Source organism: Ips typographus, linkage group LG10 (assembly GCF_016097725.1).
Source record: "Ips typographus isolate SLU linkage group LG10, UJ_Ityp_2.0, whole genome shotgun sequence".
Taxonomy (NCBI): Eukaryota; Metazoa; Arthropoda; class Insecta; order Coleoptera; family Curculionidae; genus Ips; species Ips typographus.
Window position 1 is genome coordinate 5,071,357 of NC_138431.1, and position 18,845 is coordinate 5,090,201.

General features: G+C 33.9%; 3 protein-coding genes across 6 annotated transcripts in view; 1 reads left to right on the plus strand and 2 right to left on the minus strand.

The window, feature by feature from the left end:
• The window catches only part of LOC145734530 (uncharacterized), a 66,057-nt gene that overhangs the window by 43,433 nt on the left and 3,779 nt on the right, over window positions 1-18,845 (minus strand). For all 3 annotated transcript variants that reach the window (XM_081987954.1, XM_081987952.1, XM_081987953.1), the window contains exon 2: window positions 10,408-10,579. In XM_081987954.1, coding sequence (XP_081844080.1) covers window positions 10,408-10,579 — 172 coding nt within the window. The remainder of the gene's footprint in view (window positions 1-10,407; window positions 10,580-18,845) is intronic.
• On the minus strand, window positions 65-1,948 carry LOC145734547 (putative inorganic phosphate cotransporter). 2 transcript variants are annotated; one of them, XM_081988011.1, is made up of 8 exons: window positions 1,754-1,948; window positions 1,554-1,706; window positions 1,346-1,505; window positions 1,070-1,299; window positions 872-1,030; window positions 687-819; window positions 393-631; window positions 65-342 (listed from the first exon to the last, which is right to left on the minus strand). In XM_081988011.1, the coding sequence occupies exons 1-8, from the start codon at window positions 1,928-1,930 to the stop codon at window positions 163-165; spliced, it is 1,431 nt and encodes a 476-aa protein (XP_081844137.1). In that variant the 5' UTR covers window positions 1,931-1,948; the 3' UTR covers window positions 65-162. The 2 variants fall into 2 exon arrangements, with proteins under 2 accessions (XP_081844137.1, XP_081844138.1); XM_081988012.1 differs by having other exon boundaries at window positions 1,079-1,299; window positions 1,754-1,947.
• Window positions 3,499-10,335, plus strand: LOC145734550 (putative inorganic phosphate cotransporter). Its single transcript, XM_081988016.1, has 9 exons — window positions 3,499-3,804; window positions 3,853-3,998; window positions 4,046-4,184; window positions 5,855-6,028; window positions 6,077-6,303; window positions 6,358-6,507; window positions 6,562-6,694; window positions 9,652-9,890; window positions 10,156-10,335. The coding sequence occupies exons 1-9, from the start codon at window positions 3,756-3,758 to the stop codon at window positions 10,306-10,308; spliced, it is 1,410 nt and encodes a 469-aa protein (XP_081844142.1). The 5' UTR covers window positions 3,499-3,755; the 3' UTR covers window positions 10,309-10,335.

Here is an 18,845-nt window from a genome sequence, read left to right on the forward strand (position 1 = left end):
AGATAATCGTGGAATTAAAAAGTTTATTAGTAGTTGAAAAAAAAACTAAATGAAACAATTGCTAAATATTTTATAGATTTAATGATACTATTATTTAATCAACGTACATACAGAGGGTAGGCACAAATCGAAGTAAAATGGGATGTCATAGCTGAATAACAGTCAAACCTGTGCTACAGCATTATTGTCCTGATTACTCTCTTCATCATCTTTCTTCTCATTTTTGCCTATATCATCCCACCATTGTCTCTCACCAGAACAGAAAACAATAAAAAACGTCACTGCCACACCACCAACTGCCGAAGCCAGATAAAAGGTGTTCCTCCATTGATCTCTGTTAGTCTGAACGTTTATGTTATGTTTCTTCATTAGCTGGGTTCTATTATACTGACCTTATCGGTCACCATGTATTGCACCAATAGGGGAGCCAAAATGGCGATTATTTGACCAGTCCCATTCGCCATACCGCTCAAACTGGATGCAAACCTTGGCGACAAGTCCACAGAATTGACTAAATGTCCTGAAAACATACCGCCAGTACCCAAATTAGAGGCTATGAACAGTCCAATCACAATTTCTGGTGTCTCTATGAAAGACAACGTTAACAGCACAGTTATGAAACTGTACTGGGCTGTGGAATTACATCAAGGAGTTACATAAAAGTTAAGACTGTAATGGATGTTTACATAAAGCCTGGAACAACCTTCTGCTGTTAACCACACTCATCCAACCCATTTTCAAAGTGAATGAGGCTATTCCACCAATAATTAAAGAGCTAATTACTGTAACTCCTGTTGAAGCTGCAGAAACCATACCATTCTGTACCAGAGTAATGGTGAATATTTAATAAAGCAGTGTAACTGACTCTTACCTTAACAATATCCAAACCTACAGCGTAACTCAAATAACTTGGTAATTGAGTGGAGGAATAGGTGCTCAACCAAGATTCCCCTATAGAAGCCACCATAATAGCCCAGTAAGGTTTAGAACGAAAAATTTCCGACCATGGTATAGCAGGTTTCCCTACCAACTAAGCTACCACTTACGTCACACTCTGTTACCAACTTACCACTTGTACCATGTGATCTGCCTCCTGTCCTAGAGCCTGCTCTATGTACTTTCTCTCCTCCGAACAAATATAAGGATGATTAGCTGGACAATCAGCACTTAAAACCACCCAACCTAGACACCAAACCAAACCACCCACCCCAGAAAGGTAGAAATACCCCGGCCAACCCCAGGAAGATCCCGACAAGTACCCAATCAAGATGTTACACAAAATTTGTCCGAAAAATGCTCCTAAAATGTTACTTTTGCCTTCAAGTCTACACAAATCACAACTTACCAGCATGTACTATAGAATTCATAATTGAAAGTTCGTTAGGTGGTAGCCATCTACCTAGAAGACCATTCAAGCATGGAAGCATAAAACCTTGAAAAAGTCCTTGAAGCACCCGAAGGGCAATCACACCATAAGAACCACCGTAAGCAACAGACCAAGGAACCTACAAACTAATTTGACACTTGGTCAACCAGTACTACCCACAACATACCAGAATGTTAGCCAGTGAACTGACAAACATCGAACTGAAGAGCAGTTTCTTGCACCCAAAATACAGCACCAGGTGTCCTGCGAAGAACTGTAGAATCGCATAAGACCAGTAGAATGATGAAAGCACCACACTGACATTATCCCAAGCGTAAAACTTAATAAAAATTTAGATTTAAAGTTTTTGAAAATAAAATTACTTACTGGAACGTCAGGATTACTGGAAATGCCCTCAGTGGTCATAGCAATTATGGCCAGGGATAAACTGACCCTAATACCAAACAGAATAACTAGCATACAGAATAACAGCCCGACTATAATGAAACGAATGCATCCAATTGTAGACTTTGTGGCAGTTTGATCAACATTTTGTGTAGACATCTTAAGTGCATTTGAAGTCATTTTCAACAATTCAAGGAGGTTTTGTAGATAAGAGTCCAGGCAGCAAATATAATTATTATTTTATTGTGAAGGTTAATTATAGCAATAACTGCAAGTTTTAAACCATTGACATATAAAAGCTCATAAATTGCCACTCAAATCAAAAAACAGTGAACAGAAAACACTTTGGTTAAGTTTAAAAACTTCTAGCAGCCAAACTATTTAACTTATCAACCAATGTTGCATATCGGTGGAAGGCCTATTTCATTAGCTATCCATCGACATATAAAAATCCGTAACTTGTCAGTCAAATAAGGAAGTTTCTCAGATTTAAACCAAACAGTGGATGAATAACAATGGACAGAAAATGTTGGTCAAATTTTATGCATTGTAGGAGTCAAACTATCTAACCAATCAATCAATATTTAGGTATAGTTGGAAAGCTCATTTTATTGGTTATCCATCGACATAAAAAAGTGCATACCTTGTAAGTCAAATAAGGGAGTTTGTTAGGTTTAAACGAAACAGTGCATGAATAGCAGTGGACAGAAAATGTTTGTCAAGTTTAAAAACTTCTAGCAGCCAAACTATTTAACTTATCAACCAATGTTGCATATCGGTGGAAGGCCTATTTCATTAGCTATCCATCGACATATAAAAATCCGTAACTTGTCAGTCAAATAAGGAAGTTTCTCAGATTTAAACCAAACAGTGCACGAATAGCAGTGGACAGAAAATGTTGGTCAAGTTTTAAGCTCTGTAGGAGTCAAACTATCTAACCAATCAACCAATATTTAGGTATAGTTGGAAAGCTCATTTTATTGGTTATCCATCGACATAAAAAGTGCATACCTTGTCAGTCAAATAAGGGAGTTTGTTAGGTTTAAACGAAACAGTGCATGAATAGCAGTGGACAGAAAATGTTTAAAAACTTCTAGCAGCCAAACTATTTAACTTATCAACCAATATTGCATATCGGTGGAAAAACTATTTCATTAGCTATCTATCGACATATAAAAATCCGTAACTTGTCAGTCAAATAAGGAAGTTTCTCAGATTTAAACCAAACAGTGCATGAATAGCAGTGGACAGAAAATGTTGGTCAAGTTTTAAGCTCTGTAGGAGTCAAACTATCTAACCAATCAACCAATATTTAGGTATAGTTGGAAAGCTCATTTTATTGGTTATCCATGGACATAAAAAGTGCATACCTTGTCAGTCAAATAAGGGAGTTTGTTAGGTACAAACAAAACAATGCATGAAAAACAGAAGAGACATTCATTCAATTCAATCCTGGAAAGCACCAGGGTGAGGAAAAATTAAGCTGAGACAAATTTAACAAATATTTTATTTTTTTTTAAGCATTTTGTTTAACTTTATCCAGGTTTGTATTAACAATTATCACAAAGATCTAAAAAACAAATTACTCTTTAATCAAGAGACGCAAAGATTCTAAATTATGCAACTCATTTAATTCACTACTACCGTCTGCTAAACATTGAATGATGCTTGATAAGGCTGTGGTAAAAGTAATAATAGACTGAACCCGATATTATTGGACTAACCAGTTTCTGACTTGATGTTCTCGTTAACAGTGCATTTAACCTTAACAACCGTGATCTAAATAAGCCACGTGGTCTGGTAAATAACTGTGATAACTAGAACCAACAATGTAAGATAATAAAGAAATTTAAATGTTTTGTCTATATCACGGATTTGTGGATTAAATAATAACAAATCGTCTACGTTATTAAGTGATATAGTTTCAGTAGATTATGTTGTGGGGATTTAGTGGTAAAGATTGTTTTAAGTGTTGGAATGTTGTATGATTTACATTATCATGGATGAAGTTAATGGGAAAATATCGTCCAAAGGTGAGCGTACATTGAATTTAAAAATATTGTAACTAAATGGATTTTTAGGGACAGAATCATGCCTCAAAATTCGGTATATACAAATGGTATTGCTGTTCTTCTTGATGGGGATGGCGTACGCCATCCGCACCATCCTGTCAGTGGCTATAGTAGCAATGGTGTCTACAGATACTTCAAGTAACGCTTCAGTACCTGTAAGTACCTATTCTGTACAATTTAAGATCACATGACCTCTCTGAAGACCTTTAACTGGACCAATACAGGGATCATCCTATCTTCATTCTACTGGAGCTACGCTGCTTTGCAGTTTTTTGCTGGTCGGATTGCCCATTCTTTCTCTCCCAAGCTTATTCTGACTATTGCTATGTTGGTCAATTCAGGTGAGTCATATTAGTTTTATTCACCCTGTATATCGATTAGGTTTGTATACACCAAAATAATTGTTAAACTGGGTGTCCCACTATGAAAGATGTCTTAAAAACTATTCAAATAATCTCTCTTCAGTCTTTTCCTCTACGAAGATATCTAAATATGCATGGTATGCCTCAACATGTTTAACTAGACAATTTTCTTAATAATCAACTCTGCGAAGTTAAATTTGACAATTGTGACGTTAAATGACAGTTCAAGACGTTAAATTTGAGAGTCATGACACTATTCAGTGTGGCTTATATCACTTGTTATCACTATTGAAACTCATTTAGTAGTGAAATGAAACTATCAAATGCAGAACAATTATTACTGTATTTACACTTCAATAGAACCTCAAATTTGACATTTGTAGGACACTTTGATATGTTTCTTACGTCACCTGACAGCTGTCAACTGTTAAAACTTTCTCGCCAGTGACCAGAAAGTATAAAATGCCATTCATTGAGGAATTGCAGTGTAAGTTGTGTCTATTGCTCCATGGAGTCAGATTTGACAGTTGGGACAATAAGAACTCCTTTAATACGTTGCTTGCGTCACGTGACAGCTGTCATAACTGTCAAAACTCACTCACCAACGATCTGAAAGTATAAAATGTCAAATAGATGATTTTTTTTTAGGAATTGAATGCACTGAAATAAATCGATTACTGATCGAAAAGCATTACTTAAACGTCATTTTGCTCAACGAATTCAAAATCCGATTTTTCGATTACTAATCGATTTGTTCTTATCAATCTGACCAATGTTAGAATTGTTAGACTAATCCAAACATTGGAAAACACATTGTTAACTGTCTATTGCCTTCTAAAAGTGTCTAAACATGTTTAGTATGTCTCAAACATCAACATGGTAGTCAGACTAGTCCAAACATTGAAAAACACATGTCTATTATCTCCTAAAAGTGTCTAAAGATGAATTAATACTCCTGAACATGTTGCAAATTGTCTAAATTAGTTTAGAAGTGTCTAAACATGTTTTAGAAAGCTCAAATTTGTTGCACATAGTCTAAAAATTTGTCTAAACATGCCAATTTCTGATTTAAAAAATTTCAAAAAGTGTGTTTTTGTTATGGAATTTCATATTTTAGAATTTTTGGACAACTCTTAAAGTTGTCCAAAATTTTTTAGAATCTTCTGAGATTAATTTGCAATTTTTATCTCTACTAAACATTTTTAAAAAGTTAAAACTACCTTTAGCTGTTATAATTGTCAATTTGCGTTATTTTTCGTCAAATACAGTCAATCACAGTTTTTCTGTTTTGGAGTTAGGCATTTCTGGTGTCTTAAAGTAGTCAAACGACGTCACAGAGACTGTTTTCTCTATAAATTGTCAGAATTGACGTCATAAAGACTGAAAAATGTCCGAAAATCATCAAATACAGTCAATCACAGTTTTTCTGTTATGGAGTTGTCAAAATTGACTTTTTAGGCATTTCTGGTGTCTTAAAGTAGTCAAACGACGTCACAGAGACTGTTTTCATGTAGAAATTTTCAGAATTGACGTCATAAATACTGAAAAATGTCCGAAAATCGTCAAATACATTCAATCACGTTATTAAGCATAGTTGAGACTGTGACTTGAAAACCAAACTTAAAATATGTCAATAAACTATGTTTCAGTGGCCTGCTTTCTGATCCCTATTCTGAGCGTCCATTTGGGTTCAAGCGGTGTCATAGCGTGCAGAATTTTACAAGGTATCGCCCAAGGTTTCATCGTACCATTAACCCATACCATGCTGGGTAAATGGGCGCCTACAGAAGAACGGTCCTGGATTAATACCACAGTTTACTCAGGTTTGAATAATTGTTGTTGACTTTTTTCTGATGTTAAGTAAGACGTAGGTTGCAGTTTTGGTACCATCATTTCCATGCCCATCACTGGGTATTTGTCGACATCGTCGTGGGGTTGGCCTGCCTCGTTTTATGTGTTTGGAGTGTTGGGCGTGGTTTGGTGCGGATTTTGGTGGGTGTTGAGTGCCGACAGACCATCCACCCATAGAGGAATTAGTATGGAGGAGAGGAGGTATATTGAGACATCTTTGGGACAGGAAAATGATGATGATTATATGGTTAGTATTTTGATTGGCTTCATTTGGGAGAAACAATTGTTAACATTTGTCTAGAAAGTGAAAATACCATGGAAGGCAATCTTCACATCACTCCCCTACTGGGCTATCATTGTAGGAGCAATTGGAGAGAGTTGGGGTAGCACTTTCCTCATCACAGAAATCCCCACGTACCTTAGCAACGTCACTGACATCGACATTGACCAAGTTAGTAACAGTTTTCTGGTGGAAAATACCATAATTTCAAAAAATTTAATTCAGAACAGCCTTTACTCGTCAGCTCCTTATGTTGTCGCGGCTGTAGCCACTGTAGCTTATGGTCCATTAGCCGATTACTTTATAGTGAAAAAGGTTACGTCTAGAAGAAGATCCAGACAGATTTTTCATGGAATAGGTATGACATTTAGTTTAGTCAAACAAAGGCGACGTCAATCAGAAAATGTTTGTGGTAATTATGTTAAAAAGGGTGTGAGGGGGGTTTTAGAAGTAAATTCCATTAGAATTCCTGACAGTAATAGTTTCGAATACATTAAAGCTCTTTGTTTGAACGAATTTCCTATTGCGGACAAATTCAACCTCGTATTGGGGTGGTTTATCAAATTAGCGTGCTTTACAGCTATTCGATATGAAATTATTCGGTTTTAGTACTGGACGAAATATTTCACGTAAATGTTGCTATTTCGCGTAAATCTGCACTGGGACTCAGTGTGATTTAAGTAGAGTAGAATTCTATTTATCGATTATATTCTAGGGGTCGGACATTATATGCACAAAGAGCTAGAAAGCCAAAATATGGCAAGAATTAGAGACTTTTTTAGAAAGTGCCAAATGCACGCGATGTTGTGGCTTTCTACCGGTTTGAGCTCAAAAGGCCCAATACCAAGAATATGGTAAACAAATAGAATTCTACTCTACCTAAATTACACGAAGTCCCAGTACTGATATATTCATTAATTAAGTTATGCCATTTAAATTAAAGGAAAATTGTTAATAAGACATTTGACTGTATCTAGTATAATCTATGAATTTTTATTAAAATAGTACATTTTAACAGACAAAAAAAAAATTACAGGCGTTTTATTAAGAAAGGAAGTAACAGTAAATAGAGCAAAATTTGCCTATTGGCCTAACCAGTCACGTGACAAACTTCTACTCTTCTAACTTTAACAGTTTGTGACTTATGAACCAAAATTCTGCTGGAAATAAGTCAAATACCATGAAAACCCAAATCAACCAAAGCAGGAATTTTTGTTTTGAGCAAATATTTTTGCTATGCCATTACACGTTAACAAATATTTCCTCAAAACCTGTTTGCTAAACCAGTAGCGATTGTTTGATAAACAGGACAGCAAATATTTTTCAAAACAAATAATCAAAGCAAATATTTCATTATTACATGAACAAGCAAAATTACACAGAGTGATTCAAAATTACGAACCTCCCTTTAGCTCATATTTGAATTTTTAAATTTGGCACGCCACTGCTCAATCCCCCCTTAACCGATCGGTTTGAAGAAAAAGTGGTTTGAAAGGCCCAACATTTCTCTACAAAAGGTTTCAAGTCGTAAATCTCTACTTCCAACCATTTTCGAGTTATTAAAACAAATATGGCTAAGTCTGGCGTCCATCAGATTTTCGCTTTTTGGAAAATTAGTAATACATAAAAATATTTTAGTTTAAAGTATTAGTCAGAATTTGAAATATTTTTAGAGTATTATGCAGTATTTTGTAGTACTTTTAGGGTATTTTTTAGAAGAATTTAGGTTGATAAAATTATATTGTCAAGTTACCAGTGTTTACTGTGACAGCTTGTCAATTAGATATTTTGACAGTTACAGAGTTTTAATTTCTACCAATATGTACCCTTTGAGGTTCTGTTTAAATCCTTTATTAGGGAGTTGCAATAAATTTTAACGATTAGGGAGTGATTGCATGGAAAACATCAAACTGACTAATTAGTTGTTGGATAGCTTGTAATTTGGCTATTCTGTTATAGTTTTTACCACTGTGTGGCTCTGAAAATTTGCTTTAAATCCCCTATTAGAGTGTTGTAGTCATTGTTGCCAGGTCTGCCGTTAAAACAGTATATCTAACGTTTTTGTAGTTCTTCCATCATTCTCCTGTTTTTTGTATATATAATATACTTTTTAATTACGTTATTGCGATTATGTTGGTTGTGAAACTTTTTATATACTTTTTCAGTTTATTGAATAGGAAATTTAATAAGGATTCTCAAAATGTGCTTAAAACAGTCATCTTCTTACTCTAAAACCACGTGATGTCTGTCACTAATGTCAGAATTGTCAAAATTTTACTAGAATTTGCAAGAATTACATTTCAACACAGTTTTCGAAACAAAACTTTTTTGACAATTGTCACTTCATAGTCTAGCTAAATAGTCTTCTGAAATCACGTGACAACTGTCATTTATGACAAAACTGTCAAACTGTGCTTAAAAGTTGCAAAAATCAGGGTTTAGAAACGTTTTCCTGCAGTATTTAATATAAAACGCGTTTCTGAGATATGTGAGAGTTATTTACAGTGTTTGATATAAAACGTGTTTCTGAGAATTATGACAGTTATTTTGACAATTATCACGTGACCGTCTAGCTAAATAGTGTTCTACAATCACGTGACAACTGTCACTAACGTCAAAACTGTCAAACCATACTCTAAAGTTGCAAAAATCAGGGTTTAGAAACGTTTTCCTGCAGTATTTGATATAAAACCTGTTTTTGAGATTTATGACAGTTATTTTAACAATTACCACGTGATTGCTTAGCTGAATAGTGTTCTACAATCACGTGACAACTGTCACTAACCTCAAAACTGTCAAACTATGCTCTAAATTTGCAAAAATCAGGGTTTAGAAACGTTTTCTTGCAGTATTTGATATAAAACGTGTTTCTGAGATTTATGACAGTTATTTTGCCAATTATCACGTGACCGTCTAACTAAACAGTGTTCTACAATCACGTGACAACTGTCACTAACGTCAAAACTGTCAAACTATGCTCTAAAGTTGCAAAAATCAAAGTTTAGAAACGTTTTTTTGCAGTGTTTGATATAAAACGCGTTTCTGAGAATTATGACAGTTATTTTGACAATTATCACTTGACCGTCTAGCTAAATAGTGTTCTACAACAACGCCAGACTTGCTTAAGTCTGATAGATTGATGTTAGGTTAATAATTTCGTAATTAGAGACTTTTTAAAAATTCTCCACATTGCCCACTTATTTCGTATATTAAGTATGTAACGCTAATTGTACATTTGTGTACATCGTGTTAATACAAGAAGATTTTATAAAGTTTCACCCATTTTTACTCTGAAAACTAACAATTGTTTTTTAGGGGCGTTTCTTCCTGCTGCTGCCTTAATCTGGCTGGCTTTCGAAGAAAACCGTTGGGCCATTGCAGCTCTGCTAATAGTGGCAATATCCCTAAACGGAGCCATGTTTTGCGGCTATAACGTCAATCATATTGACATATCACCCCGTTTTTCGGGGCTCCTTTTCGGAATTTCCAATGGAATTGGACAAACGTTGGCTATTCTAGCTCCAATGCTCGTCCAGTTTATCGTATACGAAGAGGTGAGTGCTTTAATTCTAGAATTCCACTTAATAAATGAAATTTGTGACTGTGATTTAAAAGAAGTCTATTAGTATAGCTCTAAGCAGCTTTGGGGAGCTATTGTTGCGAAATTGGGGCATTAGAAATGTAGAAGAAACTAGGGAACTGGGAAATAAATCGATTCACTCTATTTAGGGTAAATGCCTTTAGGGCCCACAATATAAATCCATATTGGAAATTTGGAATCTCAGAGGCGTACTATTTTATTTTTATGTCAAATTTCAGACTGACAAGCTGTTATGGAGGATAATGTTCATCATAGCTGCCGTAATTTACGCAGGAACTGCAGCATTTTTCGTCACTTTCCTATCGGCTGAACGACAATGGTGGGACGCCAAAAACCAACCAAACTCCCTGGACGAGGAGGAAAAACTCTAGTAATTTGGTTTTCAATAAAACTGTAAAGAAATTGCCTTTTCCTGAAATCGACTTTTCTCATAGCGTTCTTATTCCTAGTGGTTTGTTGAAGAAGCTTACCTTAAAGTAACGTTGTTCACATTCATATTTTCTGTAAAACTCCACTGGAAACTTGCAGGCAAACTGGTCCTTAAAGTGTTTGCACCGCAATTATTGCTTTGGGGTGAAAAGGTGCTGTAAACGGATGCTTTCAGCACTAGGTCCGTAAGCGTTCCATGGTTAGTGATATGAACTGCAAAAAAACAACAACAATGCGTTATTTTCTACCAAAATTGTTTGAAGCAATTACTCAAACTCAGGGGAAACTTCTGGATCAACTTTAAATAGGAACAGCTAATGGCTTTACGGTTGGTTTAATTGAGCTTACCAGGGAAACGTTATATCGGATTTGGAGTTCAGTGTTTTTGTGGGAAACACCTAAAAAGTTTCGTAAATGGGAGTGCTTTTATATTATTGTCAGTGAAATTAGGACAAATTGCACAAAACAGTAATTATTTACTAATTAAACTTATATATTAACAAAAGAGTAAATATGATGTAATTATATTTAGAGAAAGGCATTCTTGCTTTTCCAGTCTTAAAACTGTCAGAATAAATTTTGAATGCATCTCGACGACAATTACTCCCCTAGCTGGAAGGTAATTACCCACTTTACTCACGGTGTAGCATTGCTTTCAGCGTGGAAATCTCGTCGGAAAATATCGAATTTCCATGCTTGATATGAAAATGGCTGCAAACTACGGTGTTCTAAAATTTATGCGTTTTTGAGTAGCTTTGATGTTTCTAAAAAAACTTCGTTGCAATAGCAACAATAGAGATACTGTATACTAAGTAAGCTTCAAAAGCAGTATTCTAATACTGTTCTTTATTTTAAACCAAGAAGATATAATTATTAAATAGATTGATATGGGTTACGAGTTTTGTAATTATATTATACAGTACCAAGGTCCAGGTAATCAATCCGTGTCTATCGCCAAGACTGAAAGGACAAAATTGCAAGGTAAACAATGGCACGTTTATGATGATGTTTAAACAGTTGCGTGTTTGCGGGGGAATTGAAACTGAAATGAAAAACATGACGATAAATATAGGGGCGTCGCCAGACTAAGGGTGCGCGACCTATATTTCTGATATTTTGCCCCTCAAAATGTATGGGAAAAATTTAGGTTACAACTTTCACTCTAACGAGATTCTTATGGAAGTTTGAGGGATCGTTTTTGAACCGGAAAGCAATCAAATATATATGGTAAAATCTGTTGATGTTTCCGGTCTCTGTAGCTGGTAATTAATGCATGTCTCCACAGGGATGGGATTAATAATTAACCAACCACATGGTGGTCGTCAGTGTGCTCTTATGCAAATTTCATGAATAGATAAGCCAGTGATTACTGCGTGTAAACTTGTGTCTACTTGGGTAGTTAACTAAGATATTTTTCAGTTAATTTGACAATACTTTGGTGATGTCACAACTCTCTATTTGTTAACAATTACTATAACGTCCTAATTGGAGACTCACAGAAAGTGCTTAAAACCTAACTGACAACGTGTACTACAACAATCTGCTAGGGAATTTAAAGCTAACTTTGAGAGCCACACAGTGGTAAAAACTAGAACTTTTTAACTGTCAGAGTAACCAAATTACGAGCTGTCAAACTTGATTCTACTAATTAGAGTAAGTTTGCTGTTCTCCCTTCAATAACTCCCTAATTTCCATTATGTACTATAATACTTTAATAGTATTTTTCAAGCAAATTTCCAGGGCCACACCGTGGTAAAACCTAGAAGCTTGTAACTGTCAGAGTAACCAAATTACGAGCTGTTGAGAGAGAGTTTGCTGTTTTTCATGCAATAACTCCCTAATTGGCTACTACAACCAGTGTTGCCAAGTTAAAATATTTGATGGCGGTAGAATAATCAGTCAAAAAACGGTAGATCAAAACAAATTCATTCATTTTACATTATTATACAAGGTGTCTTTTAATAGTTGTTAATCATTGATTTTGCTATAAAAACCGTACTTCAAAAATACGTATATTTCATTTTCTTATTAATAATTGTGTTTTAGGTTATGACATTAGTGACAGATATCACGTGGTTTTAAAGGATAATTTAGTAGGCAGTCACGTGATCATTGTCAAAAATCTTAAATCTCAAAATCACTCTTTATATCGAACACTGCAAGAAAACGTTTCTAAATCCTGATTTTTGTAACTTTAGAACATGGTTTGACAGTTTTGACGTTAGTGACCGTTGTCACGTGTTTGTAGAACACTGTTTAATTAGATGGTCACGTGATAATTAGCAAAGTAACTGTCATAAATCTCAGAAACACGTTTTATATCAAATACTACAAGAAAACGTTTCTAAATCCTGATTTTTGTAACTTTTGAGCATAGTTTGACAGTTTTGACGTTAATGGCAGTTGTCACGTGATTGAAGAACACTACTTAGCTAAACGGTCACCTGATAATTGTTAATGTAACTTTGATAATTCTCAGAAACACGTTTTATAACAAATACTGCAAGATAACGTTTTTAAATCCTGATTTTTGCAACTTTTGAGCATGGTTTGACAGTTTTGACGTTAGTGACAGTTGTCACGTGATTTCAGAAGACTATTTAGCTAGACTATGAAGTGACAATTGTCAAAAAAGTCTGGTTTCGAAAATTGTGTTGAAATGTAGTTTTTGCAAATTCTAGTAAAATTTTGACAATTCTGACATTAGTGGCAAAGATCACGTGTTTTTAGAGAATAATTTAGAGTAAGAAGATGACTGTTTTAAGCACATTTTTAGAATCCTTATTAAATTTCCTATTCAATAAACTGAAAAAGTATATAAAAAGTTTCACAACCAACATAATGGTAATAACGTAATTTAAAACTGGTAGAAGAACTACAAAAACGTTCGATATACTGTTTTAACGGCAGATCTGGCAACATTGACTACAACACTCTAATAGGGGATTTAAAGCAAATTTTCAGAGCCACACAGTGGAGCCACCAAATTACAAGCTATCCAACAACTAATTAGTCAGTTTGATGTTTTCCATGCAATCACTCCCTAATCGTTAAAATTTATTGCAACTCCCTAATAAAGGATTTAAACAGAACCTCAAAGGGTACATATTCGTCGAAATTAAAACTCTGTAACTGTCAAAATATCTAATTGACAAGCTGTCACAGTAAACACTGGTAACTTGACAATATAATTTTATCAACCTAAATTCTTCTGACAAATACCCTAAAAGTACTACAAAATACTGCATAATTCTTTAAAAATATTTCAAATACTGACTAATATAAAATACTTGAAAGTACTGCAAAACACAGTAACATACTGCAAAATAGCTTAAAAATACTAAAAATATTTATGGAAAAAGTGTATTCTTTGACAGATACATAATACAAACTAGGTCATTGTGCATATATTTTTTTAGTAATTATTGTGTGTATATAGGGTGATCAAAAACACACTTAAAGGGCTACAAATTGATATATTGAACCATGCTGTAAGTGTTAAAATAATCGAGTTAGGGTCTGTTTAAATGGACACAGCATTAAATAAGTCACTTTTTTATATACTTACTGTTGCCAGTATATAGTGTGATCAAAAAAGAATTTAAAAACACACACTCTAATTAGGGATTTACACAGTGGTCGAAACTACTTATACTTGCTGAAATCAGCCATTAATTTCCAGACCTTCAGGTCGAAAATTGCTCTAAATTCTAATTAGAGCAGATTGAGCTCGAACTCTAAACTGAAAATTTACGAGAAAAAATATGGCAAGGCGCAAAAGGGCTAAATTAAGTTCCTTTAGTGGAATTTATTGGCCCTCTATATTCGTAAAGTAAAAACCCAAACAATTTGTCCTCGCTGAACAAAGCGAAACTGCTAACTTATTCAATAAATCCTACCATATGGTAGTGTGTTACGCTTATCTATTTGTCCTTTTCTAGTGAAATTCAGTGGCGTGCTGACAGATTTAAAGACCAAGTAATAAATGCACATTTCCTTTTCAAATCTCAGAAACCAATGATATATGATCTTGGGACTTTGCCAGTTAGAGATTTGTGGTTTTGGGTCAAGGTTGTGGTCTTGGAGCTTCCAACTTGAACTTCCAACTCATCAATTACAAAATAAAACCGGTTTACGTAATTTCTGGGGTTAGAAACTCCTGGCCTAGGTCAACTTGAAGGGCATTCATGCAAAAGGCTCTATTTTTAGCTTGATATTTACACGTCTCCAGTATGTCCGGGTTTGCAAATGGATTTTTGCCAAATGTTTGCTGTGGATCGATTTGAGGCTGGCAAAGTGTTAAATTAGGGAGACAAACTTGCTCTAAAACTGTTTGTATTTAATTAAGCTCCCTTCCAAAAGCTCAATTCTCCTAATTCGAAATATTAAAACCCTCCAAATTCCACTGGGACCAAACAAGTGGATCTTTTAACGCAATTTGCCAGCATCCGTCTCTAATCGTTTCACTTAAACCTCTATTTCCACGGGAACACCACATTTTTTGTTGTACTGGGCAATTAAAACTTTCCAGTGAATTATGATGGTGATATTACGTTTCACCGGACTATAGTCGTTTATTATGGTTTGCGCAATTTATTTGCTCCCTTAACTTTTCTGGTAAAGATTAATCGTTTTCGATCCCAAAATTTGGAGGCAAAAACGGTTTTCATGGTGATTTACCTTTGCGTAAACCAGTTAAGAATTAAATATTTAGTCCCTATTAGCCACGGTGATCGATACTTTACGTAGGAGAGCTGATAAGAAAGCAACAAGTTTAGGTTGATTTATTTTGAGCTCATTTTCAAGCATTTATTCCTTGCAACTTATTGAATTTGATTTCAGTGTTCTTTTTTATAAATTTCCAATAGAATTTTCAGCTTTTCTGCATTAAAAAGTAACGGAAAACAGGACTAAAAACACTTTGAAAGTGTTCGAATTATACTTTCAATGTTACTTGTTATAATATTCTAAAACTGTGGTGTAAGATATTTTAGTACCCGAAATCAGAGAGATTGAGGACTAAAAATGTGCCCTAAAATCTAAAAATTATACTTTCCATGTTACGTGGAAGAATGTTTAAATTTGGGGTTTTTATTCTCAAAATTCAAAGTTTCCTGGACGTTTTAAAATCTAAAATCAGAAAAATGTAGAACTGAAAACTGTTCCAAAGTCTTGAAATTAAGGTTTCCATGTTACTTCTTGAAGAATTCTTCTAACAGAGTTCTTCTGCATTGATAGTATTTTTAATGTTTTCTAGACCAGAAAGTTATTAAGACGTTTAAGGGCCCAAAACTAGAAAAATTCAGGACATTTTGAATTTTCTGCCAAAATATTGTCTTGCACCTCATTTTAAAGGAAATTTCACGTAGTTTCAAGAAATGACAGACAAAATTGTGTCCCATGCCGCCATTTTGAATTTTCTGTCAAAATATTGACTTGCACCTCATTTTAAAGCAAATTTCACGTAATTTCAAGAAATTACAGACAAAATGGCGTTCCAGGCGGCCAAATATCTAATAATCATTAATTGGCAGAGAACTTGAGGTTTTAGTTACGTATTTCGGAAAATCTTCTTGGCTTATTTTTTCCTAATATGTCCCAGATATTCAAATTAGTTTCAGTTATTTTAAATTAATATCGGCCAGTGGAAACACACCAGAAACGAAAAGGTAATTAATTACCGAAAGCCTGTCTGGCGGGTACTGTAAGAATCTTTTTCCATTATTCCATTACAGGTGGGAAGATAAATTGCCATCCGGCGTTAATAGCACCAACGATGAATGGTAGTCTTGTCAAAAGAGCCTTGCACCGAAAGTAATTACTTTCAGCTTGTTTTATGCAGTTTTCTGAACTGTGTGTCATTAGCCGAATAAACAAAAAATGCATCAATATGTACAGCGACGAGGAAAACGAGTTTTGAAATTGGTTATCTGTTAACCACCACCATATTGTATATTATTAATTGTAGATTAAAATTCTATTATATTTCTCCCAAATATTTAAATAATTTATGTTTTATCGGTTTAATTAATGGGTTTTTCATTTTTAAATTGATGTTAATTGCCTAAATAAATGCAAACAAACTTTTTTGTGTGTTTTGAGTAAGGAAATTTTATGACAATTTTAAACCAGAGAATAATCTAAAACATCCTGATCGCATTTATATTAAAACATAATAATATTAAAAATACAAACCGTTACTTTTCCAAGTGATAAAAGAACGAAAAGGGCACATGCCACGAACAAAAGAGTTTCCTAAAAATGGTTCAATCTGGGAAATATGATAAACGATCGTACGTTTCAAAGCGAATGTTTTAAATATACAATCTCATGGCAGTAAGACGATGTTTCTTTATGTTTCTGCCAGTGGTTTTCAGTTGAATAAATTTGTTTTGCATGTGAATATAACTGTGAGTAAAACAACCTTTTAGACTGATCAAGAAGAGGAATTTTTAAAACCACTTAGCAACAATGTTTCTTTGAAAATTCTGGTATCACTTGGGAGGTAAATAAGGCTATTTTAAGTGCATTTTAAGCTAGACACGATTATGTAAATAGCTCACTTGTAACACATATAATACACACGCAAAATGTAGTTCTTAGAAGGTTTTGACATGGAAGGTAATTTAAATATTACTAGCGTGAAATAGGTTAGTGCCTTAACCTTTGTTGACTGAAAATGGTTGTAAATTCACATCTGAAGGGAGGGAAAACACTCTCTCTCCCAATTTGTAATTACTTTACCTAGTTCGAAAACACATTATTCAAGTAAGCTCTAATGAAAATGTTTTGCCAGTCGAGGAAGTTTTCCAAGATTTATGCGGTCGAAAATTGTGCATTTTAATTTGGAATGGTAACTAAATTAAGTTATTTTTCCAGCCAAAAGTTAAGGAAGTTTGTGTTACTAATTGATTTTGAATTAAAATTACATTTGCACTTGTTTATCCAGCAAGCAAACTACTAAAACAAGCTGAATTGCTGTTTGTAGAGCAAATAATATAATAAATTGACATTAATTTGTAAGTTGGTTTTATCATTTTTAATAAATTTTTAATGTTTGTTTGTCATTTTTCAGGTTTATTTTTGCCAGATTTAATTTTAACACAATTATACCGGGTGATTTATGTCACAAAGTTCAACCCTGTATTCTATTATTTTATGACAGGTTTGTGATAAAACAATTATTTAGTGCTTTTCCCCTAATACTGGGTGAAAATGACAAGTTTGAATCTAAATAATCAACTAGAAATTTTAAAATGTAGTAACTATAAATTAAAAAGGAGCAAGTTTTTGTAAGTCTTTGAATCAATGCAAAAAAGATGAAAATCAAGTAAATAGTCAAATTTGTATGCTTTTAACACAGTTTTCATAGTGTCAAAGTATATCTGTAAGTTTCTAGGTCAATTTTAAGGCTTAAAGTCTTTGAATCTAAGGAGTTTCCATCAAAACTGGCTTTATAGTCAATATTCTAGGCTTTAAAGCAAGTTTTCAAAGTTTTAAAGTCACTGAGCAAGTTTTTAAGTCAATTTTAGGGCTTAAAGTCTTTGAATCAAGACAAACAACATAACAATCAAGTAAATAGTCAAATTTTTATACTTTTAATACAGTTTTCAAAGTGTAAAAGTATATCTGTAAGTTTCTAGGTCAATTTTAGTGCTTAAATTCTTTGAATCAAGGCAAACAACATGAAAATCAAGTGAATAGTCAAATTTTTAAGCTTTTAAGACAGTTTTCAAAGTCTAAAAGTATATCTGTACGTTTCTAGGTCAATTTTAGTGCTTAAATTCTTTGAATCAAGGCAAACAACATGAAAATCAAGTAAATAGTAAAATTTTTAAGCTTTTAATACAGTTTTCAAAGTGTCAAAGTATATCTGTAAGTGTCTAGGTCAATTTTAAGGCTTAAAGTCTTTGAATCTAAGTAGTTTCCATCAAAACTGGCTTTATAGTCAAATTTCTAGGCTTTAAAGCCAATTTTCAGAGTTTTCAAGTCACTGAGCAAGTTTTTAAGTCAATTTTAGGGCTTAAAGTCTTTGAATCAAAGCAAAAAACATGAAAATCAAGTGAATAGTCAAATTTTTAAGCTTTTAAGACAGTTTTCAAAGTGTCAAAGTATATCTGTAAGTTTATAGGTCAATTTTAAGGCATAAAGTCTTTGAATCCAAGTAGTTTCCATCAAAACTGGCTTTATAATCAATATTCTAGGCGTTAAAGTTAGATTTCAGAGTTTTTAAGTCACTGAGCAAGTTTTTAAGTCAATTTTAGGGCTTGAAGTCTTTGAATCCAAGTAGTTTCCATCAAAACTGGCTTTATAGTCAAATATCTAGGCTTTAAAGTTAGATTTCAGAGTTTTTAAGTCACTGAGCAAGTTTTTAAGTCAATTCTAGGGCTTAAAGTCTTTGCATCCAGACAGAAAACATGAAAATTGAGTAAATAATCAAATGTGTAAGCTTTAAAGACAGTTTTCATAGTGTCAAAGT

What these genes read in the sequence shown, in the direction of transcription:
- LOC145734547 (XM_081988011.1), bottom strand. Translation starts at nt 1,930, where the DNA reads ATGTCTACACAAAATGTTGATCAAACTGCCACAAAGTCTACAATTGGA. An exon ending in TAGGTTTGGATATTGTTAAG is followed by an intron (nt 820 to 871) that starts GTAAGAGTCAGT and finishes ACTCTGGTACAG; the next exon opens with AATGGTATGGTTTCTGCAGC. An exon ending in AAGGTTGTTCCAGGCTTTAT is followed by an intron (nt 632 to 686) that starts GTAAACATCCAT and finishes GTAATTCCACAG; the next exon opens with CCCAGTACAGTTTCATAACT.
- LOC145734550 (XM_081988016.1), top strand. Translation starts at nt 3,756, where the DNA reads ATGATTTACATTATCATGGATGAAGTTAATGGGAAAATATCGTCCAAA. An exon ending in TGGGAAAATATCGTCCAAAG is followed by an intron (nt 3,805 to 3,852) that starts GTGAGCGTACAT and finishes ATGGATTTTTAG; the next exon opens with GGACAGAATCATGCCTCAAA. An exon ending in ACAGATTTTTCATGGAATAG is followed by an intron (nt 6,695 to 9,651) that starts GTATGACATTTA and finishes ATTGTTTTTTAG; the next exon opens with GGGCGTTTCTTCCTGCTGCT.